This window comes from Lytechinus pictus, chromosome 16 (assembly GCF_037042905.1).
Source record: "Lytechinus pictus isolate F3 Inbred chromosome 16, Lp3.0, whole genome shotgun sequence".
NCBI lineage: Eukaryota > Metazoa > Echinodermata > Echinoidea > Temnopleuroida > Toxopneustidae > Lytechinus > Lytechinus pictus.
Genome location: NC_087260.1, coordinates 6,495,251 through 6,520,663, shown reverse-complemented (window position 1 = coordinate 6,520,663; position 25,413 = coordinate 6,495,251). Strand labels below are relative to the sequence as shown.

Below are 25,413 nucleotides of genomic sequence, written 5' to 3'. Positions count from 1 at the left end.
ATTTAAAATGTGTGTTTTAAGATTTTAAATACTTGTTTAAACTGTTTAAACAATTACTGTGTGATTCACATCGTAGACAGCGATTTTAAATTTATTTTAACAGTGTATTTGAATGATTAGGAACTTAATTAATGGCGCAAAGTAGACGACAGGAGATTGATGACATAAACTTCCATATAATTCTATAGTAATATTGTACTGTCTTTTTTTATATATACGGCACAATTTTTATAACTCCCCCTTTTAAATGAGGAACAGGCCGTCCGTGGTCCCCAAATAAATTATGACCGACTAGTAAAGAGCTGAAAAACGGAAGAAGTAGCCTTTGTGGGTATACGGCATTATCATTATAGAGTTTACCACCCTGACCTATAAGGATCGGGAACGTTGGTGATCATTTTGAATAAAATATGACTTCATATACTTTGACCTATAATCTTAATACTAATTCCGTTCCCAAATATTATTCTTTAAAACTTGATGCCGCCACAAAACAAACTAGCAATATAGCCGAGATGAAAAAACGGGGTAATAAAGAAAAGGTAAACAAAGGAGAAAAACAAGGATTTTCTCGCAAACATGCGCGGAAGTAAAATTTTAGAGAGAATGAGAAAGAAAATCCCGCAAAGCTTTCTTTTTCGCCATTGTTTACCCCTTCGCTATCACCGTTTCTCTTCTCTTTTTTTTTGGGGGGGGGAGTTAGGGTGGGGAAGATCATCCCACCGCCTCCTTGCTACGTACTTGTTATAAAAAAAAGGAAAAGGTGCATGATAATGAGATTTGCATATATTTTCATTTCATTTATTTTAAATTCTCATTAAAACATACAACATACAATTGAAATTAAAACTAAGGATACATGCACAGTATACAAAATAAACAAAATGGAAAACATAACAAGTGAGAGAGAGAGAAAAAAATATGTGGGAGCCAGCATTGGATTCCGTGATATTTTTAAAATCATTTTGCATCACGGAGTCCTCTAGGCTAAGCCAGCAACAGAGCTGCCAAATAGTACGATTTTGTCGTATTCCGTACGATTTTTCACTTAAAATACGACACTAGGATTTTTACAAATAAAATACGATTTTTTGAAAATATAGCTATGGTAAGGCTCGACATAACAGAAATCCACCTCGGGCAATCATTATTGAAAAATGTTAAGTTTTGGTGGCCCGAATCGGGCAACCAATAATTTTCAAAGTAGCGCAATTTTTCTCCCGATTTTGCACCATTTATCAACTTTATACAGTTCAAATTGCAACCAATTCGTCATGCGCCCTTTTTGTTGATCTACACACAAATACACACACACATGACAGTACATAGGCTTACCGCTCTAGCATACAGTAGCTATTATCCAGCCGGCCGGCTGGCGTACGTGAGCTTTGCATGAAACCACTGCAGCTACATGTAGCTATCTGTGCGCTATCAGCCTATTCAGACTCGGGGAGCTACGATACGAAATGTTGCTGCTAAGATATCTTCCACAGAACTTTGAAAATCTATTTGCAAGCATTAAAAACAGGAATTATGACCTCTCTTTTGACTCAAAAAGACCGATTTCCAAATGTATTAATACACATAAAAACACATAGGTGAGTACATCACAGTCCCATATGTGCATTTGTATGTATGTTGATACTTGGTTTCTTTCGAAGCTGTGTCTTTTCTAGCAAAAAATAAGCAGACAGTTTTTTCCTTTTTGTCTCACCTGCATAGCAGAGTGAGACTATAGGCGCCGCTTTTCCGACGGCGACGGCGGCGGCGGCGGCGGCGTCAACACCAAATCTTAACCTGAGGTTAAGTTTTTGAAATGACAGCATAACTTAGAAAGTATATGGACCTAGTTCATGAAACTTGGCCATAAGGTTAATCAAGTATTACTGAACATCCTGCCTGAGTTTCATGTCACATGACTAAGGTCAAAGGTCATTTAGGGTCAATGAACTTAGACCATGTTGGGGGAATCAACATCAAAATCTTAACCTAAGGACAGTTACTAAGGTTAAGTTTTTGAAATGTCATCATAACTTAGAAAATATATGGACCTAGTTCATGAAACTTATACATAAGGTTAATCAAGTATCACTGAACATCCTGCATGAGTTTCACGTCACATGACCAAGGTCAAATTACAGTGAGCACAACAAAATAATGAGATGTATAGTAGGAAAGTACACGACGGGTATGAATAGGATTTTTTGTCTAAAAATAGGATTTTTTGGGTGAAATAATAGGATTTTTTGTCAAGTGTGGTTGGCAGCTCTGCAGCAAAGCCCTGTCAGACGCTGGGTTCCAGAAATAGGCATCAAAATCTTAAAGAGATGGTTTGCTGATCACTCAATAATTTTGATCAACGAATATATTCCTTTAATATATTAGTGTTCATTTATTTCTTCACTTTTTGTCTCACCTGCATAGCAGAGTGAGACTATAGGCGCCGCTTTTCCGACGGCGACGGCGGCGGCGGCGTCAACACCAAATCTTAACCTGAGGTTAAGTTTTTGAAATGACAGCATAACTTAGAAAGTATATGGACCTAGTTCATGAAACTTGGCCATAAGGTTAATCAAGTATTACTGAACATCCTGCCTGAGTTTCATGTCACATGACCAAGGTCAAAGGTCATTTAGGGTCAATGAACTTAGACCATGTTGGGGGAATCAACATCAAAATCTTAACCTAAGGTTAAGTTTTTGAAATGTCATCATAACTTAGAAAATATATGGACCTAGTTCATGAAACTTATACATAAGGTTAATCAAGTATCACTGAACATCCTGCATGAGTTTCACATCACATGACCAAGGTCAAAGGTCATTTAGGGTCAATGAACTTTGGCCGAATTGTGGGTATCTGTTGAATTACCATCATAACTTTGAAAGTTTATGGATCTGATTCATGAAACTTGGACATAATAGTAATCAAGTATTACTGAACATCCTGTGCAAGTTTCAGGTCACATGATCAAGGTCAAAGGTCATTTAGGGTCAATGAACTTTGGCCAAATTGGGGTATTTGTTGAATTACAGCCATAAATTTGAAAGTGTGTTGGTTTAGTTCATAAAACTTGGACATAATAGTAATCAAGTATCACTGAACATCCTGTGCGAGTTTCAGGTCACATGATCAAGGTCAAAGGTCATGTAAGGTCAAAGAACTTTGGCCATGTTGGGGGTATTTGTTGAATTGCCATCATATCTCTATAAGTGTATTGGTCTAGTTCATAAAACGTGGAAATAAGAGTAACCAAGTATCACTGAACATCTTGTGCGAGTTATAGTAGTTTTCAAAATCAGCACTGCTGCTATATTGAATCGCGTGATGCAGGTGAGACGGCCAGAGGCATTCCACTTGTTTATTTACATATATCTATACAGTTTCCAATAATAATAATAATAAAAAAAAAAAACGTGTAGTACGATACCATGTGCATAATCTCTTGAAAACAATGAAGAAACAAGAACAAAGAGAATAAAGACCAAAAAAAAAGAAAAATGACGAAGAAAAAAAAGAAGAAAAAAAAAAGAGCAAATACAGAGAAGAATTTAAAAAAAGGGAAGAAAGAAAAAGAAAACAGACCCCAAAAATGAAAAGAAGGTAGAGGAAAAAATAAAAATAAAAATAAAAAAGGGGGAAAAGAAAAGAATGGAGGAGAAAGAAAAACAAATAATTCAAACGAAAATATGTTACGTCTTTCAAAGAAAAAGCCGAAGCTAAAATAGTTGCCAGGCAAAGGGTGAAGCAAGAATTTACGGAACTAGACTCATGAATATTCATAACAGTCGCATCAAATGATAGCCTTTTGTCGGGGCATTCTGTTGTATTATCTATAATGGACTTTAGTGGTATTGGCAGGATCTGATGATAATAAGAACTTACTGAAATCGCATATTCAATTATTATTTTATTTTTAAAGTATTTTTTCTCTTTTATCGTTTGTTTTTTGTTTTTTGCCCGTTTGGTAATAAAAATCAATTTATCTCGTTGCCTCGTCAAAAGGCTATATCAATCCTCCATTGCTTCCTGTACGAACGAGTTTTAATGCACACCGGCAAAATTTTCCGACGTTTTTGCTTCATTTTGGGGAATTATTTCGAAGTTTTGAGGGCCGCCCATATTGCGGCTTAAGTTGTAAGTATGTATTGATTCCTTTGTAACAGTTTTGTGCAATTTTATGTATTTTTGATTGATTCCCGATGCTCATCTGATTTCATCTGGTGAGTCGGGGTGAATCACAACGCAGCCCGAACACAGTACGTGTTCGGGCTGCCGCAGTAATACCAGTGGATATCATGGTGTAGGAACAGTGATTTTCCGCGATTACGGAATTCACGGAAATGGCCTTTTGAAACGGAAAACATATTTTTCCTCAGAATACACAGAACAGCAACAGAAATTACTCCAAAATCTCAACAAAATACGAATATTAAATGGCCACAAAACACGATCTCACTTCACTACAATACAAAGTATGACAATCCACACATCGTGACTGCTCTTGACTCCATCACACTCGATCGTACCCCTCGCCCGCCCCGCGCGGCCCTTGGCATGCTTGCATGGCCAGCGGTGGGGTCGGCCGTATCGAAAACATTCACATGCACATATCGTTTGATTTAAGAACGCAGTCGTGTGTTGCTGCCCTCTACGTTTGAAGATGTAACAGCACGATATTCCGGTCTTGAAATCCGAAATGGCGGATAGGCTAAAGTCGTTGACTGCTGAAAGCGATGTCCAAAAAACCCAAAAATTATCGGTAAAAATTTCATTTAACCGTAAAATAATGCTAATGTGAAAGGTGAGGATGTATTCATGTTAAATGTGTTTGTCAAAATATTTTGTGTACCCGCATAGATCCGATTAGAGCGGATTCTACTGCATTGTTGGTACAGTGGCAGATACAAATTTTGACCAGCGCGAGTGATGTTAGATTGCTACTGAATGGGTAAACGGAATTGTCAATTTTCCGTGTACACAAAGTCTATGGGGAAACAGAATCTCCATTTTCTGACATGCTAAAATGGAATTTAAGATTTTCTGAAACGGAAAATCACTGTCCCTAATGGTGCTATGTCCCGCAGGCATGCCAGGGGTAAGTGAAAAAAAAACTCTGTATAAACAAGGACAATCTCAGTTAATCAAGACAAGATTTGTCCTGGTTTATGAAGATATCCTTGTTTTCTTGGACAATCCCAATTTTTAGACCAGCGCCTCTACTGATTAATGAAAATAATGTTTGAATAAAGTCTTGAAAAAATAAGAAAAAGAGATTCAACAACAACACCTCAGAATACAGTCCCCTATAAAATAATGGCTATGTGCCGCCATTGCGTGTGCGCTCGCCATTTTCACATGCTTTTGCAATAGAACTGCGCACTTAGCAGCATTCGCACGCCAATTTAGAGGCGTTATAGCACAGGAATTTGACATGGTGCCAGAATGTCACCATAGGATTGCTTTTTTCACGAGGAAGGGGCACATCAAAACACCCCATAAATCAAAGAAAATAATAATCATGTACTCACCTCAATTCTACCAATGTTTGCCCACATAGACCTAGTCTAAAGTTATAGTATTCAGCCTGGAGCTTGAGCCTGAAAATGAGGAGGGAAGAAAGAATCAAAGAAGGGAAGAAAGAAGAGATGAAATAAAGAAGGAAAGAGGAAAGAAAGAAAGAAAGGAAATGAGAGGAAAGAAATAGAAAAGGAAGAAAAAGAAGCGAGGAAGAAAGGAAGGAAATAAAGAACGAAAAGAAAAAGGAGAGGAAACTAGAAGGAAGCAAAGAAAATTTTAAGGCAGGTAAGGAAAGAAGGAAGGAAATAATGATAAAAAGCACAAAAGTTAGTAAATGAAGTGGAAAAAAGGGAAGGATGTAAAGAAGGGAAGAAAATTTTAGAAAAAATGAACATAGAGAAAGAAAGGCAGGACAGATTGAAAAGAAAGATTGATGGAATGAAAAGAAGGGCATGAAGATGAAGGAAGGATAGAAGAAATGAAGAAACTCAATAACTTGCTCCTCCGATCACATCACCAAATCAGTAATTTGAAATGGGAGCGCAAGAAAATTTGTAGATGGTTACACCGCCATCTTAGATTTTGTCATAGAATAGAAAGCAAAGCGATATCAAAGTGCCGATCACTCATTAGGACGATTGAATCACCACATGGTTTTAATTGTCTTGCTGGTGATCGGCCAAGTATTCATTCAATGTTTTCCATGGCAAAAGCTAAGCGGCAAATCTGAATGTTTCCTAGTTGTACTAATGAACAAGTCACTTTGAAGCATAACTGCTGATTTAGGATTGCCTTGTAAAGTAAATTTAGAATTTCCAGCTTGTATCACTTTCTCATTTCTAAACCGATGTTGATGCAACTTAAAAAATTGCTTTTCATTAGCCCCTCTTTTTATCAAAATTTATTGTTCTCATTTAATCAATTTGCTGACTTCTCTTTCTTTCCTCCCTAGAATATTTCCAAGACCAAGCTTCAGGCCTTCAGCATTGGTCAGATGAACTTGACCAAAAAGAAGTCCAAAAGAATAGAAGATGAACTCAAGAAAAAGGTCAGTACTACTCATAGATCCATCCATACATTAAGTGAATCCAAACAGAAATTAAGAAAAAACCTTATATTTTGTGAAAGCTATCGGTCCAAGTTCACAAACAAGGTCTTGAATCTTTAGTCTAAAACCATATTTTTTGTATGGGTGGCCCTAAATCCGCAGCACGTATATTGAGAGAGGCTACATCAATGTGCCTGATTCTAAATTAAATTGCTAAATTAGTGCTTGTTACTTGAGTTACAGCACTAATGATTGCACTGTCTTATTTTACTTTATATTTAAACAGTGGACTTAGTAATGCTGTTATCTTAGAAACAAAAATGAATTAAGCACTTATTTCTCAACATACCGCATATGATAAAGCTAACACAATCATAATCCTGTTTGTCTGATGAGCATGATAATTCCTTGTTTTGTGACTTTATGATAATGGGAAGTAAATACATTATCATTTTTTTCTTCAAATGGCACTGTTAGAGCAGACCCACTACCTCTTGTATACCATAGGTAGGGGGCTTGTATGATGTGCTAGAGTAAACGGTATGTTTTTATTACGCTCAAACCTCACACTGCCCTCAATGGTTGAGTGATGGCCAAGATGCATGCCCACATCTCGTATAACATTTTAAAAATATGTCGTGTTGGTACAAGAACGCCCCTAGTAAACACTTTCGTGCACCCCATCGGTGCAGAAACACCCTTAGGCAATGCCCTTATGCATACAGCTAACAGAGTTTTGAGGCACTTGCAATGTGCAAAAGTGTGGCATTAAGGGCTTTATTGTACTGATGTGACGAATTGTACTTTGTATTTTGTCTGTTCACAAGGTGAACATACTTTATGTTTGCATGAATGAGGTATACTTTGTATCCATGGCTTGATATTTATTTATGTATTATTGTGTGAGAAACTATGTTTGTTGTGTATCTTGATGCTTGTTAATGTTTGTGGTTTTCTTACATCCATAATTCAGTAATTAGAAATGGGATTTCCACTTTAGCTGATTGGAATAAAAATGATTGATAATCGGATATCAACAGCCAAGAAAGGGGTCACCAGACATTTGTTAAGTTGTGCGTAACTTTACTGAACAAACAGTTTTATGAAATGCATGAAATCTGCATAAACCTTTGCCTAACCGTCTTTGTGAATTTCTGTCATTTATAATCATTGAAGAATATCAAGTTTATAGACAGATTTCTTACCAGCTTGTACAAAGTACCAGTAAGCTGAGAGAATTTCTATCCTTTGTAAAAAATTGTAAGTTTATTTGCTCTGTGATTGGTTTTTTAAAATATTTTTTAAAAGTTTATCATAAAGTACTTGTGGCTGTTGAGGTACATTTAGGTGTTGCTTGTCATTTTTATTTTCCCCAGGAACAAGAGAAAGAAACTGCCAAAATCTTTGAGGAGTTTGTTGCTTCCTTTGAGGAAGCACCGTCGACATCAAAGTCATTCGTCAGAGGAAATACAATTAATCCAGAAACAAGAGGTCAGTGCTCATATCTTAAAGATATTTTTTATTTATAATATTGAATGGCTTTGAGGGAGATGCTGGATGTATTCACAAATTAGTCTCACATTGCCCAAGTCATGACAAGAGCAATATGAATTTACTGTTAATGGAAATACATTATGTGTGGTATCTTTCCAAAATCAATGCCAGTCAGTATTTTTCAGAATTTCAACTTTCAATAGTAGTTTAGTACAAGTCAAGAAAAAAAAGAATTTGATTTGAGAACCGATATACCCATGTTTCAATGTACATGTTGAATATATTAAATATGTATTTACATATCTACAAATTACTGAGAAAAAAAAGACTGTCATGTTTTCCTACCATTTTTTTATAGCTTTTTTCTTATCAATTTCGGCCAGATTTGATGAAGGTGATCATTTATCTGCCTATTTGTTTGTTGTTTTTTTTTTCTAATTTCTGTATCCACTCAATTGTCAATATTTATTGTTTACATTGCTCATACATGAAAATTAGATCATTTTCTTACACAACTGCAGTTGAAAAGTCAGATCGCAAGACTGGTAAGCTCTACAAACCAACTTCAAAGATTGCCGAGTCTGTTTACGCTAAACAACAGAGGGCGATAGAGGAAGCGCAGAAAGCTAGAGCAGAAAGTCAAGTAAGATCACATCCACCTAGTCAATAAGTTTGGCATTTTGGGGAATTTTCATAAAAGCATCTTGTCAGTGATTTAACTGGCAAATTTGCTCTTAGCCAATCAGATGTAAGGAATTCAGAACTTGTAACAGGTGTCATTCACTAAACAAATTGATTCTAAATGCTCACCAGAAAAAAAAAAAAAATCAGCTTCTATAGTATAAATGGGAAATGGGCAAAATCTGCTCTGTTAGAATAATCGATTATCATAGATCCAACATACATTCCATGTACACAGTTCATGTTTGCTATGCAATTTATAATAAAGCATGTTAGGTCTGAATTGTATTCCATGCTCTCTGAGAAAAACACATGGGGGGAAAAATCATTACATTTTTTTTGCACTTTTTTCTTTGCTATTTATGTAAAATATATGTTTACAACCATATCACTCCATTTAAGATGATTATTATTTCATTCTTAATTGCTTTATCTATATTAGAAAGCCAAGTTGAAGAAAGAGAAGGAGAGAGAAAAACAGAAGAAGAGTAACTTGGAACTTTTCAAAGAAGAATTGAGAGTGTAAGTATCCAATTATGATTTTAGATAATTACACCAGTTTATATCTATACCAGTACAGTACAGGGATGGAGCAATGGATAATTAGATTTGGCATATTTGAGATTTATTGATGTTTCTAATGAAGTGTTGTATATCCATAATGTTCTTTTGATTAATTTATAAAATTTATTTACTTATAGAAGAATCACATCAGCCAAAAAGACTGCTTTACAGCAAGTCTGTGTTACAAACAAAATAAAAAGAAATATGAAAATTGAAGATGAAATTGATATAAAGAGTGAAATATAATAAAGCTAACACAATCATAATCCTGTTTGTCTGATGAGCATGATAATTCCTTGTTTTGTGACTTTATGATAATGGGAAGTAAATACATTATCATTTACATTTTTTTCTTCAAATGGCACTGTTAGAGCAGACCCACTACCTCTTGTATACCATAGGTAGGGGGCTTGTATGATGTGCTAGAGTAAACGGTATGTTTTTATTACGCTCAAACCTCACACTGCCCTCAATGGTGGAGTGATGGCCAAGAGGCATGCCCACATCTCGTATAACATTTTAAAAATATGTCGTGTTGGTACAAGAATGCCCCTAGTAAAACACTTTCGCGCACCCCATCGGTGCTGAAACACCCTTAGGCAATGCCCTTATGCATACAGCTAAGGGAGTTTTGAGGCACATGCAATGTGCAAAAGTGTGGCATTAACCCTCAATCACCCGGGGTATTTTGATTCTTGTCATTCCCGGGGGGGGGCCATTATGGCCCCCCTTAAGATCTCGGCCGCTGATCACTCGAGCGACGCAAAAATTTGCATGCTGGTTGTGTGCGATGTAATCTACAAGGCTGTATGGTAAAATTTTCCAAAATAATGAGATTTTATTTTATATGAATTAATTATGCTAATTTATGCATAAATCATACTTTTTGCTCTAATTCACTAAATAAAGCTCCTAGAATGCTAATTTTTGGTTAAAATATTCTTTGTAGCATTCTTAATAATCGCAATTAAAAAAAACTTCGGTTTGGAAATCAATTTCTTATGTATTTTATTGTTTTATGAATTTCTTATGTATTTCCTTGTTTTTTTTACTTTTTGTTTTTATTGTTTTTTCAATGGAAATCGTTCCAGACTTAATTCTGATCATAAGCAAGGCAAAATTAATTAAATTCAATCAGTAAAAGTAGAAATAATGATACATTTATGAATTTTGGCTAAATACACAATTTGCATTGGATTTGTACATGAAATCACGTTTATGAGCAATTTTGGGTCTGACATGCACTTACATAATATTGCGTAATGTCGTAACCGCGTATCCGGGCGTCACAAATTTGGTCTCAAAATTTGCGTGAGACTTGAAAGTAAAAAGTCAGTGAGCGGCGAGGTCAAAAAATTTTGCGCAGCGGATATATCGCGAAAATTGTCGAGGGGGGGGCCATTATGGCCCCCCCCCCCGGGAGAATTAGGGTTAAGGGTGTTATTGTACTGATGTGACAAATTGTACTTTGTATTTTTTCTGTTTACAAGGTGAACATACTTTATGTTTGCATGAATGAGGTATACTTTAGTAAATTAAGAGGCTTTTTATAGGAGGAAATTATAATTTGTAAACAAATTTTCGGCATTACTCCTATTTGTTTAAGATCAGTATGCTCGATCTGTAAATGAAAATCATAAGATCAGTATGCTCGATCTGTAATGAAAATCATATGATCATAAGTCAGAAAAAATTGGAACCAGTGGGATTCGAACCTGCCATCTACTGCTTTCCGGGCAGCGACTCAACCACCAGGCTATTCTGGTTCACGGCTAAGCCACGATGAACTTGAATTCAAATACCCTCGATCCTCTTCTTTCTGACTCATTAATATTCAAATACCGTCCGCCGTGGACAATAGATAGTAAATTAAGAGGCTTTTATAGGAGGAAATTATAATTTGTAAACAAATTTTCGGCATTACTCCTATTTGTTTAAGATCAGTATGCTCGATCTGTAAATGAAAATCATAAGATCAGTATGCTCGATTTGTAATGAAAATCATATGATCATAAGTCAGAAAAAATTGGAACCAGTGGGATTCGAACCTGCCATCTACTGCTTTCCGGGCAGCGACTCAACCACCAGGCTATTCTGGTTCACGGCTAAGCCACGATGAACTGGAATTCAAATATCCTCGATCCTCTTCTTTCTGACTCATTAATATTCAAATACCGTCCGCCGTGGACAATAGATAGTAAATTAAGAGGCTTTTATAGGAGGAAATTATAATTTGTTAACAAATTTTCGGCATTACTCCTATTTGTTTAAGATCAGTATGCTCGATCTGTAAATGAAAATCATAAGATCAGTATGCTCGATTTGTAATGAAAATCATATGATCATAAGTCAGAAAAAATTGGAACCAGTGGGATTCGAACCTGCCATCTACTGCTTTCCGGGCAGCGACTCAACCACCAGGCTATTCTGGTTCACGGCTAAGCCACGATGAACTGGAATTCAAATATCCTCGATCCTCTTCTTTCTGACTCATTAATATTCAAATACCGTCTGCCGTGGACAATAGATAGTAAATTAAGAGGCTTTTATAGGAGGAAATTATAATTTGTTAACAAATTTTCGGCATTACTCCTATTTGTTTAAGATCAGTATGCTCGATCTGTAAATGAAAATCATAAGATCAGTATGCTCGATCTGTAATGAAAATCATATGATCATAAGTCAGAAAAAATTGGAACCAGTGGGATTCGAACCTGCCATCTACTGCTTTCCGGGCAGCGACTCATCCACCAGGCTATTCTGGTTCACGGCTAAGCCACGATGAACTGGAATTCAAATACCCTCGATCCTCTTCTTTCTGACTCATTAATATTCAAATACCGTCCGCCATGGACAATAGATAGTAAATTAAGAGGCTTTTATAGGAGGAAATTATAATTTGTAAACAAATTTTCGGCATTACTCCTATTTGTTTAAGATCAGTATGCTCGATCTGTAAATGAAAATCATAAGATCAGTATGCTCGATCTGTAATGAAAATCATATGATCATAAGTCAGAAAAAATTGGAACCAGTGGGATTCGAACCTGCCATCTACTGCTTTCCGGGCAGCGACTCAACCACCAGGCTATTCTGGTTCACGGCTAAGCCACGATGAACTTGAATTCAAATACCCTCGATCCTCTTCTTTCTGACTCATTAATATTCAAATACCGTCCGCCGTGGACAATAGATAGTAAATTAAGAGGCTTTTATAGGAGGAAATTATAATTTGTAAACAAATTTTCGGCATTACTCCTATTTGTTTAAGATCAGTATGCTCGATCTGTAAATGAAAATCATAAGATCAGTATGCTCGATTTGTAATGAAAATCATATGATCATAAGTCAGAAAAAAATTGGAACCAGTGGGATTCGAACCTGCCATCTACTGCTTTCCGGGCAGCGACTCAACCACCAGGCTATTCTGGTTCACGGCTAAGCCACGATGAACTGGAATTCAAATATCCTCGATCCTCTTCTTTCTGACTCATTAATATTCAAATACCGTTCGCCGTGGACAATAGATAGTAAATTAAGAGGCTTTTATAGGAGGAAATTATAATTTGTTAACAAATTTTCGGCATTACTCCTATTTGTTTAAGATCAGTATGCTCGATCTGTAAATGAAAATCATAAGATCAGTATGCTCGATCTGTAATGAAAATCATATGATCATAAGTCAGAAAAAATTGGAACCAGTGGGATTCGAACCTGCCATCTACTGCTTTCCGGGCAGCGACTCAACCACCAGGCTATTCTGGTTCACGGCTAAGCCACGATGAACTGGAATTCAAATACCCTCGATCCTCTTCTTTCTGACTCATTAATATTCAAATACCGTCCGCCATGGACAATAGATAGTAAATTAAGAGGCTTTTATAGGAGGAAATTATAATTTGTAAACAAATTTTCGGCATTACTCCTATTTGTTTAAGATCAGTATGCTCGATCTGTAAATGATCGAGCATACTTTGTATACTTTGTATCCATGGCTTGATATTTATTTATGTATTATTGTGTGAGAAACTATGTTTGTTGTGCATCTTGATGCTTGTTAATGTTTGTGGTTTTCTTACATCCATAATTCAGTAATTAGAAATAGGATTTCCACTTTAGCTGATTGGAATAAAAATGATTGATAATCAGATATCAACAGTCAAAAAAGGGGTCACCAGACATTTGTTAAGTTGTGCGTAACTTACTGAACAAACAGTTTTATGAAATGCTACCTTGGACCATTTCTGCATTTGTCTGTAACATTGTGCTTTGACCCTTTTATATTTCAGACTCCAAAAAGAGAGGGAAGAGAGGCATAAATTGAGAAAGGAAAGGGGGGATGAAGATGATTACGATGAACCTATTCTGCCTACGCCGCCCAGCAGCTCAGCTGGATCTGCTTCTGAAATCAGACTGCCAGGTATGTTAAATGGTTATTATTCTTTTAAATGTGGCCCAGTGGATTGGTCTCTGCACTTTGAAACAGAGGGTCGTTGGGTCAAATCCCATACATGGCACGATTTCCTTCAATAAGAAAATGATCCATGTTGTGCTGCACTCAACCCAGTAAGATTTAGCTCGAGCTGAAGCCAGTGCAATAATAAAAGCACTTTTTATTCTCTGGCAAAGAGTGCTTTTGCAGCAATGCCTTTAAAACTTGACAGATATATTATTACCCTGGTCATTGGATCTTGGCTTGCATTCGAACAGTTAATGCATTTTCTCCACTGATAACAAAAACAATAGTCAGAACCACATTGAATCTATAAACTAATTGCTCTTGGCTGATGGTTAGGTGAAGAGGAGGGCAAGGAGAAGTACAAATCGTTTTCAATTTTCTAGAATGTATATCACATGACGGGGGGTGGTGCTCACATGTGACATCACAAAACATAAACAGCAGAAATCTATAACTGCTAATCTTGTTTTGTTTTTCAGCTTTCAAACCAATTTTTTGTCATTTTGAACTACCCCTTTTACAGTTTTATCTATAAAGACTCGTTTTGTGTTTGATTTCACAGCAGGGATTGAGGAGTATAATTACGGGTCACATGACTACGGAGATCCTAATACAACAAACATCTTCCTTGGGAGTATCAACCCAAAGGCAAGTCTGATTTTCTCTTCTCATGTTTGGAAAATAATTTGTATCGGCCCTGGGGGGGAATACACAGGGGCTTGGGGCTAATTCGCCCCCGAAATGCCCACAGAAGTTCTGATGAACTGAGTCCTTGCCATTCCTGTGGCAAAGACCTGTGCTTTTGCAGCGGTGTCTGTAAGACAATGTAGCGAATTTTTGCTGGTGTGCTCAATATGAAGCCCCAAATATATTTTTATTAATTGTCACCTGGCCAATTGTATGAAAAATTACTATTTTAACTTTGACATCAAATGGTAGCTACTATGGTAACAGTGCCTAAAAGCCCATTACAAACAAGAACTCCATGAAAGCTACCATGAGAAGGCAAACTTGTAACTTTTATGCAACTGGGCCACGGTGTTCATTTCATTTATGGCTTTCAGATTTCAATTTCGTAATATACTTTCAGATTTTATAGGACATGAAAGAGTGAAACTTTGTTGTAAAACAACTTTTACACCAAAAGATTCTCTGTATGAATCCAAAAATTTCTTATGTTATAGATAGGCCCTTAATAATAATGAATATTGTTCAGTTACTGTTTAGCACAAATCACATACCATCTAACGTCTTTATGCACATCTTTTGGGACGTCTTTAGGGACTTTAATATTGTTACCTTGGCTTAAGTGCACTTGTCTCACAGCAAATAAATTTAAGAAACAATTGGCATGTTATAACAGACCTGCCAACCAGTACGTTTTAGCCGTATTTAGTACGTTTTTGCAACCAAAATACGGCAGAACGTTTTTTTAATTTACAAAATTTATTGAGAAAAATCATCTCTATGGCCCGTATTTTGAAGTCGGGTTTAACTTAAACTCAGGTTTAAAGTTGTGGTTTAAGTATGGACAGCCAATTGTTACATAATCACTAATAGTAGAGATATCATACTTCAGCTCATTCGGCTCTCCAATCATTCATAATTGTGTAGGAAGTATAAATAGATGATTGTCTTCACCATCGATGAATCAGGAAAGAGCACAGTAAACATAAGAAACATACAACTTAATAAAAATTTTGATACTTTTGGCTTCCCATACTTAAACCACAACTTTAAACCTGAGTTTAAGTTAAACCCGACTTCAGAATACGGGCCCATATGTCTCTATTTCATAAAACGTACACAAATATGGTTATTAGATCAATGTAATTTCATGTAACTTGTTTTTTTTTTCAATCATTTTGTAAAAACCAGGGTGAGATATACACAAGTTTCAATTGTTTTTTTTTCATCTGCAAGAGCAGTGCGCATTTTAGCTTGCATGCAGCTTGAGCGCCGTGATGGACGAGTGCGCCAAGTATTTTATTATGAAATTCACTTTTTTGGGAAAAAATACAAAATATTTATCTCACCTGGTAAAAATACTGATTTTTTTGTCAAAATACTGATTTTGGGGGATAAGAATACTGAAAATGCAAAATACAACTTGGCAGCTCTGTTATAATCTTCCCCACAATGAGTTTTGAACTTGTCCCCAACTTGTCCCCAACCGTGATTTATCTTGTGCATTTGCATGAATTTACATGTAGCCGTCTCTTTATCCAACTTCATTTCAATGTATTACTTTCACTATTTTCATTCCAATTAAATTTGCCATCCTCATCCCCCTTACCGTATCCTCTTCTCTTTCTTTACACCTCTTTTTCTTCTGTCTTTTTGTTTCTCTTTCTTTGTTCCCTTCCCATTCCTTCAACCCATATCTCTATTGTTGGTTTCCACTTCCTTTCATTCATCCCATCTCTCCTTCTCTTTCTCTCTCCCTTTGTTCTTTATATTCTTTCTCTTTCTTCCTTTCTCCTCTGCCTTTTTTTACTATTGTTTTGATTCCCCTTCCTTTCTTTTACCCTTCCCTTTCCCCTTCTGTCTCCCAATCTCTATTCATCTTATTCTTTCTTTCTTTCTATTTCTTTCTATTTCTTTCTTATTCTATGTCTCTTTTTCTATTAATTGATTCCCCTTCCTTTCTTTTACCCTTTACCCTTCTGTCTCTCAATCTCTATTCATCTTATTCTTTCTTTCTATCTGGCGTCTGTCTTTCTTTTTTTCTTATTTCTTATTTCTTATTCTATGTCTCTTATTCTATTAATTGATTCCCCTTCCTTTCTTTTACCCTTCTGTCTCTCAATCTCTATTCATCTTATTCTTTCTTTCTATCTGTCTGTCTGTCTGTCTTTTTTTCTTATTTCTTCTTTCTTATTCTATGTCTCTTTTTCTATTAATTGATTCCCCTTCCTTTCTTTTACCCCTCCCTTCCCCTTCTGTTTCCCAATCTCTATTCAGCTTATTCTTTCTTTCACATTCTTTCTTTCTTATTCTATGTCTCTTTTTCTATTAATGGATTTCCCTGCCTTTGTTTCATCTCCCTTCTCCATTGTTTGATATCCCTTCCTTACTTTCACTCCCTCCCCTTCTCTTTCTCTCCCCTACTCTCTATTCTCTTTACCTTTTTTTTTCTCTTTCGTCCAATCATCCCCGTTCCCTCTCTCTACCTGCTTCCCATCTCCCCATAGATGAACGAGGAGATGCTATGTAAGGAGTTTGTTCAGTACGGTCCTCTGGCAAGCGTCAAGATCATGTGGCCTAGGACAGACGCTGAGAGGCAAAGGAATAGGAACTGTGGTTTCGTGGCCTTTATGAATCGCCGGGATGCTGAGCGGGCCATGAGAGCCCTGAATGGTATGTCATAAAATATTCTTCACTTTTTAATGCATTCATTGATCGGCTTCCAAATACAGTATCAATTACTACACTTTAGTTAGGTCTCTACGCCAGGAAAAATATCCATTATCAGTATCAATAGTAACGTCATTGCCACCTTCATCATCATTATCAGCAGCAGCATGCTACCATCATTGTGCTAATCAACATCATCATCAATAACATTTACCGTGTTTACACTTAATCAGCATCGGCTTTTTCATAGCGTGTAAACGCGAGTAAATTGCATCGGCTCGCAGTTCAGAACCGGCAATTTGCACCACCAAAGTAGTAGGTTCAGAACCGCGAGCCGATGCAGAATCGGCTTTTTTACTACGTGTAAACAGAAAGCCGATTCTGCATCGGCAATTTGTGCGCATTTCATTTACTTTACCATTGTGACGTAATTGTAAGCGCACTGATCAAGCGTTGTCTTTATTATGACGTATATTGTTGGTGTGCGTATCATTTCAGGTTTTTGCATCGGCTCGCGGTTCTGAACCGCGAGCTGTAACAACGTGTAAACCCAAACCAAAAGCCGATTCTGCATCGGCTCGCGGTTCTGAACCAAAAGCCGATCAAGTGTAAACACGGTAATTCATTATAATCAGCATCCTCTTCATCATCACCATTATCAGTCATTATCGTTACCATCATCATCAGTTTGTTCTCATTCACTACTGTTTTATTTTCCCTCTTGCAGGCAAAGAAATCATGAACTACGAGATGAAGCTCGGGTGGGGCAAGGCAGTGGTCCTGCCACCCCACCCCGTCTACATCCCGGAGGCCATGATGGAACTCACCATGCCCCCGCCCCCGTCCGGCCTACCCTTCAACTCCCAACTCAAGAAGAGCTCCAAGCGAGAAGCCCCCGCGCTGCCACCCCCGGGGATCGCTCTCACCTTGGAGGAAGAGCAGGATCTGCAAGAGGTGATACTCCCCCTTGAATTATCTCCCAACCCCACCCACAAATCATTTCTCTTAAAGTTCCATCGCAATCATCCCATCATGACCTTATCAGTGTGATCAGTACACTGTGTATTTGTGATTTTTGTTAGATAGTGGAGAGAGATAGGAGGAGAGACAGAAATAGAGATTAAACTGTGCGTGAGATTGAACAATCATATTAATTCATAGTTCCGATAGGCACTTTTTTTTTTTTTGGACGCAGATACCATGATCTATTCCTACGTGTTTATGATATTGCAATTCTTTTTTTAATTTGGCTTGTGGAAGTTGCAAATATTGTGGAAATAGTCAATAATTCATTTTGTCATTTCGCGAAACTTACTTTATTTTCAAGTCAATTATTATGTTTATTGAACACATGTATGTGTTAGTCTGAAAGACTTAACACTTTTGTACATTATTACATTTGTACAGTTTTTACTCTTGGTCAATTGGTAGAACAGATGTTTATGAACTTATGTTGTTTGTTCAATACTTGATTGACATTTGCATCTGACGGAATGTAAACATTGCAATATGAAGTAGGGATTTTTTCATAACTCATTTTAAGGGAAGATAATTTTATAGTTGCCTTTATATATATTTTGATAGAATGTTTTTTTAATTGAAAACCAGGTATAAAGCAAACGTGAATCTTCATCCTATTTTGTTTTAGTGCCACTTCATTACAAAATCTATCACATTTTTAAAATAGTATTTATAGCACACAAAAAAACTAGTTAGACAGTGATTATGTTTTTAACATAGTGTAAGTTTCAAACTTAGACCATAAACATTCCTTGTGTTGATGAAAAAGAGAAGATGATTGCAATTGTTTTTTTTGTTGGTGCATTTTACTGACGCTTTTCCTGTTCTTGTTTCGACTCTCGGTTCGTTCCTTCCTTTCTCCATCGCCTTCTCCATCCTACCAGACCTTAAAAGAAGCAGTTGTTAAAGTGGTTATCCCGACCGAAAGGTACTGCAATCAACCAGACCGTGGACTGGATTTATTTTGTGGGCAGATCTTAATCTCTGCCATGTTCTATTGTATTTCAGCTTAGTTCTCTTTTTATCACCATGACAAGCCGAGTTACTTTTCTTAACGAGGGTTAAAAAACAAATTTAGATAGGGAGATGTTAGGTTGAACACAACCAACTTGAGGTCAGGTTAGATTCTTCGAATGAGAGAAAACCTTTGGAGCACAGCATGTCGTTATATGACTTGTCAGATGTTTTAGCCGACAGTTTTATCTGACAGTTGTCATGGGAACAGTGCTTCTCAGCCAATCAAAATTGAGGAAAGTTTTCTGAAAAATGTTGATTAAACGCTATCCTGAAACGCACAATAATGAAGATGAGAATTGAAGTCTGGACACATTGCCATTGAGAACTTCAAGTCAGAAGCGTTTTGAATAATGATTTGTGGAAGAAAAGTTTTGTCATAAGCTTCTAAGATTTACACTCAACATGTTTTTCACGGTTTTTTTCACCACCACATCTTTGAAATAGATTTAATCATTCATTGAAGAGTTCAGATTTGTTTACTGAACCACTAAAAATTGTTATGCTGATGGTAAATTTTGCTACCTTCACTATGAATTCGAAGATATAAAATTGAAATGAAAACCGTGGATTGAGTTGGTTGTGGTCATATATGGGGTCAAGTAGGGAATGTGAAAAGAACGTCAGAATGGGCAAAGCACTTTCGTCAAAAGGTATGTATGCTTAGTAACCATTTAATTTATTTTGATTTTTTCAATTTTTAAAAAAGAATCTATGTTACAAGTCGGCTGTTTGATCAGTTGAAGCAAGGGTGTAATATTTTTTTCAAAGTAATCAAAGATTGTCAACGTTGAAAAAAAAAGGTATTATCCTTGGATATTTTTCTAAAAATGTTAGGAGGGGATTGGATATTTACACTTATTGCATTGTAAAGTCACGAAATCAACATTACTGATGATATTTATTTTCGTTGTGAAAGTACTTTCTCAGATTCTATTTTCATATTACTTTGTAGTTTGATAATAACTTACCAGCTATTTGTTTGTATTGGATTGGATTACACTTTTCTTGTCTCCCGGGGGGGGGGGGGGGGGTTGACAAGTAATTTTCAGCTCTCTTGCCCTATTCTCATACATGCCAGTGTGTAAAAATTGCATAGGAACTCAGGGAAATCGTCTTAATTTGTTGTTTTCTTAGTTATGGTAATAGAATGGATTATCATGTCTTAATTTGATAGTAACCTGTTTAACACTGGTACAAAGTCATACAGTTTAACAGTGTGATGAAAAAATATGAAATGCATCTTGCATCATACAACTATGTATTATGTAAATTGTTCTACCCTAGAGTAATAAGTGTATATGGAATTTGCAGAGTGAACATGAAAGATGTTAAACAAAAAACAAATCAAGACCTGTAGACATCATGAAACTTCATATATTTTGTACCCTAGAAGATTTTGAAACTATGAAATGTTGGTCTATATAATCTCCTTTATTTGTATTGTTTAAACACTTGAGCTTTCCCAGTAACTAGTATTGAAATTTACATTCTTATATGTTTGGCATATAGTTTATTTCTAATGATAGTAATGATAAAGCTAAGTCATTGCCTCTTAATCATGTAATTAAGTCTACACTAGTATCTGGCCAAGTAATGAAGTTTATTCATTTGTATTAGTTCAATTTTAACTTGTATTGTCAAGAGACTGACCTGGTGATTGATATTTGTTTTTATATATTTTTTTCTGTGAGAGAAACCACCCTTCCTCCTTTAGCAAAGTACATGTAATGGTAAATAACACTATTGGATGAGAGTGTGTGTGTCAAGATACGTAATTCTACTATTGGCATATGAACTTTGACCTTTTCAAAAGGGGATCGTGCCAAACAAGCAAGGGGTGTGTTTTTCTTTTTTTTTTCCGATTACCTGTGCAGGGCTCTGCTTCAAATCATCCATCGTATGATCGAGTTTGTCGTCAACGAGGGTCCCATGTTTGAGGCGATGATTATGAACAGAGAGATAAATAACCCCATGTTCAGGTAATGTATTGTATTCCTTTTCTGACAATCTCTCCATGTGTTCACATGACTCAATCAGGGCCCACTTTCACCAAACTTGCATTAATAACAAATGTTTGAGGCAATAATTATGAATAGAGATATGACTTATCCGACATGCCAACCGTTCCCTTTTTAGAGTATTTGTTCCTCTCTTTTTGCTATAAATACACCAATACTTTTTTGTATAATTTGTTACTTTTTTTTAATTTCTGATCATGGAGTATGTATTATACACGGTGGTGACACTAGCGACAGTCCCAGTCCGGTAAAAATCAGTCGGGCCAGTAACTTGTTGCATGAAAAGAACAAGTAAATTCTTGCTTACGGGCGCATGTTTAAAAGGGTGAATTTATCAAGTTTTCAAGTAGAGTCATTTCTTATGTTTTCTCACCAATTTCACTACAACAGGCTGGCAACTGTTACATTGAGACAAATTGTTTTAAATACTCTTTTTTTGTCAAAAAATACTTCTTTTTTTCCTTGTAAAAATACTTTTTTTGGTTGTAGAATGTTGGCAGGTCTGCTTATCCAATGTTCAGGTAATGCATTGTAACCCTTTTGTGAAAGTCCACAATTATTGGTGTTTGACTACATCAGTCATTCAGGACCAATTTTCACTTAACTTGCATTAGTGACAAATGATGGAACTTTATCTCATGTCCAATGAAATTGATGAGATTCTGAAGCTGGTATAACTATCTTGTTGCTTGTCATTGATTATAAGTTTGAAACAGTCAAGTGTTTATAAAAACATGGATGATATTAAGGGACGAGTGGTTGCAAGTTTCCGCATATTGGATTTGGTGAGAGAACTTTAAAATATAGCTTATACCTTGGTCACATTTGCTCTACGGCGGCCGTTTTATTCATTATTATTCATACCACCTAAATGTAGCTATGGTAGAAAAATGTTAAAACGGCTGTTTTCGACTCGCCGTACGGCCGCTGTAGAGAAAATGTGACCGAGGTATTAGTTTGCTTTTTTTGAGCAGTAAAGGCAAAATTGATTTCATAATGGGTCATATGATTAAAAAAGGAAAATGATAACCTCCTTTTCTCTAATTCCATAAAAGTTTGACTAATCAGATATGTTATGAATTTTAAATTAAGAGAACTGTTACATGAAACACTGGAATGTTAATAATGTTCCTTATATTATTACAGATAAGTGTACCAAATATCTCATACAAATTTTAAAGAAATACAGGATTTTGGGGAAAAAACCTTGGGCAGTCATTTCCAGATTGAAAAAAAATGGTACCCCATGTCTGCGCACCCATTCACTTTGCACACGATTCGGGGATTTTGATGAGAAAGGCTGCATTTTAAGGCCGTCACATGAAATGCCAAAAATTCATTATTTTTCCACCATTTTGAGTCTGATGTTTGAATGAATATCTGTCTATGTATTGCATGTGTATAGTTTGTGTTCCTTGCGTATCTTCTTTCACTAGAATTGCACAGATACGCGTATGCGCAGACAAAGGGGACTGCGCAGACTTGGGGGGAACTTTGTCAAGTGTTGTGGCCTTGTAGATTTGTCTCTGGATTTTGAATAGGAGTCATGGGGTCAAATCCCAGCCATGGGTACCTGACAGGAATTTATTCCTGAATTGCTGTAAAAGGCTGACGGGGCTGAAGCCTGGGGGTTAACATCCAAGACCCCTTGGTACATGTAGCACCTTCATATGTTAAATGTTACATGATATGCACTGTGCAGTAACCGAGTATTTAATATTTCTTGAATGATTAGATTCCTGTTTGACAACCAGACGCCAGCTCATGTTTACTACAGGTGGAAACTGTTCTCTATACTTCAGGTAACAAACATGTTTACCAAGTGAAAAAAAACAAAAACATTCTGGCGCTAGTTTTAAGCTCACCAGCCAAATTTGTTATGTTGTGTTATTAAGTTATTGCTTAGGCCCACAACAATTTTTACTTTGCTTTGTTGTAGTGGAAGAGAAATAATGGGTCGGTATTTAAAAAATACATATATATAATTTGTTGTAAAGAGAGATATGATATTGAGGGTTGCTCATGCATAAGGATATGGACAATGTTTTTTTTTATTAAATTCAGTCATTTGTAAAAGGAAGAAATAGTTAAATGTATGAAAACTAGGGTAATGAGGCTTTTTATTTATTTTTTTTTTTTGGGGGGGGGGTAAAAATTGAATATGAGAGATATTCGACAAGTTTAACTTCAGTCTGTCGGGTTATGACAAACAATTCTTCCTTTTTTTGCCTTACTGAATTTTGATGATCCCTGTGTATTAACACTGGTTAGAGAAAATGACTATTTGTATGTGAAATGTTCAGCGCTTTAAATATTCTTAGGAAACATAAGTGTGGGAAGGAGGGAGGTGGTTAGAAATTTTTAAAGTAGTTTTGTTCCTGTTCATTTTTCTTTCAATTTAAAGACTTTAAGACAAAGTTAAAATGGATAACTGAACTAGAAGAAGAAGAAATGCAATCTAATTTGACAATAATGATAGTATTCCTGTTATATAGCAGTTAAAAACATTAGAATGATGCCTCTAAGCACTTTAGAGATATATTGTTACCCCTGTCATGTTTACCCATTGATGTCACTTTTCTATCCATCAGGGCGATTCCATAACCAAATGGTCAACGGATGAGTTTCTCATGTTCAAAGATGGCTCAGTATGGAGACCGCCCCCTATCAATCCATACCAGCAAGGTATGCCAGACGCCCTGGCACCGAAGCACGCCCTCAACAAAGCTCCTCTTCCACCGCCTGATCTCCCAAAGAAAAAAATGCTCACAAATCAGTAAGTGCATTTCTCACCGTTTGGCTCAAATGGAGGTTAAATTCCATATCGTTTGCAGTATTCTTGTCTTCTATCAATAAAATCAAGTTAAAAAATTGATTTTCCTATTGATTTTGATGAAAATAGATTCACGTAAAAAGGTGAAATTAAACACTGATTGAGATTTTTTCAAAGTTTCTTCAAATGTCATGAAATCCATATTGTAACTTGACAATTCAGACTTACTATTGATTTTAAATTGATTTTATCACATTTGAAATCAACTGCAGTGCGTTATCTTACAATTTCATACCGTTTGTATGTTTTCAAAATCAGTCGTAAGTAAGTTGTATGAAAAACAAGAACACAGAAAATTAATTTTGATCCCTATTGATTTCCAAAATTTGACTGGCTGTTCAATATATGCATTGAAGAGGAACTAATGGGTGTTTTATGAAGTTGAATATTTTCTAGATATTATGTATATTCATACATTTATCGTTCGCTTGAAGATTCAGTGTGATTCTCTTTGTTTACTAAGGAGATTGCGCAAATTTTGTATTTAAAAAATTATGGTATGGATGAATTTCCATACAGTTAAGATTGATTGGTTCAATAGTAACTCTTTGTAAGACGGGGCCCTGGTCTATATCTTGAAAACAAAACGATCAAATGATTTGCTATTGTGAGAAATTTATCATTTGTAATATGTTAGGAAAATTTGCAATTGATTGCAAATTATCTCTTGCAGCACCCTGTTAGTCACACTTAAATCTTTGTGAAACACCCCTAGTATAAAAATATAAGCATAATACCCATAATGAATATCATGTGCCGGCTATTGCCTAACCACAAGCGAGTATCATCAATGGCTATCTAATTTTGACCTTGTTTTTTTCCTTGCAGTCAAAGGGATAAGCTAGAGGACTTGTTGAGGGCAATTACAATGGATAGGTATAAGATAGGAGAGACGATGGTGTACTGCCTAGACCATGCTGACTCGGCAGAGGAGATTGTTGAATGTATCGCAGAATCTTTGGCTATTATAGAAACACCACTCCCTAAAAAGGTAATTGCTTTATGTCTCTCTTCTTTGAGGCTATGTCATGATGTTTTATGCTTCAGTGCACTATGGATGGTTGTTGGAGTCATGATGGTATGGGTTTTTTGTTGTTGCTTTGTGGTGTTTTTTTTTTTGGGGGGGGGGGGTGTCTGTCTATCCACTCGTCCCATTAATGTTCTTCACGATACCTAACAGACAGTTTAACAGATCAACTTCAAACTTGATCCAAATACGATATAGGAGTGAGAATGGTCAGATAGTTTAATGGGCATTTCAAAGGTCTGACAATCCAAATCTAAGTAGTATAATAGAATAGGGCAAAGTCACAGTTTAAAGTCTATTTTTATGCCTCTGCCCACCAAAGGTGGTTGCTGGGGGGGGGGCATTATGTCTTTGGGTTCTTACACAACTTCAAAC

The 25,413-nt window shown here is 36.2% G+C and overlaps 1 protein-coding gene across 3 annotated transcripts in view; it reads left to right on the top strand.

Moving 5' to 3' along the window:
- Positions 1-25,413, top strand: part of LOC129279301 (U2 snRNP-associated SURP motif-containing protein-like) — a 39,604-nt gene that overhangs the window by 1,965 nt on the left and 12,226 nt on the right. For 2 of the 3 annotated variants that reach the window (XR_010296091.1, XM_064111333.1), the window contains exons 2-14: positions 6,473-6,568; positions 7,945-8,059; positions 8,584-8,705; positions 9,186-9,265; positions 13,597-13,727; positions 14,329-14,414; positions 16,961-17,126; positions 17,851-18,077; positions 19,028-19,071; positions 21,035-21,139; positions 22,914-22,980; positions 23,770-23,954; positions 24,840-25,002. Coding sequence is in view for 2 of the 3 variants with exons in the window: in XM_064111333.1 (XP_063967403.1) it covers positions 6,473-6,568; positions 7,945-8,059; positions 8,584-8,705; positions 9,186-9,265; positions 13,597-13,727; positions 14,329-14,414; positions 16,961-17,126; positions 17,851-18,077; positions 19,028-19,071; positions 21,035-21,139; positions 22,914-22,980; positions 23,770-23,954; positions 24,840-25,002 (1,587 nt within the window). In the remaining variant the exon portion in view is untranslated. The remainder of the gene's footprint in view (positions 1-6,472; positions 6,569-7,944; positions 8,060-8,583; positions 8,706-9,185; positions 9,266-13,596; positions 13,728-14,328; positions 14,415-16,960; positions 17,127-17,850; positions 18,078-19,027; positions 19,072-21,034; positions 21,140-22,913; positions 22,981-23,769; positions 23,955-24,839; positions 25,003-25,413) is intronic. The other variant, XM_064111334.1, reaches the window with a different exon arrangement.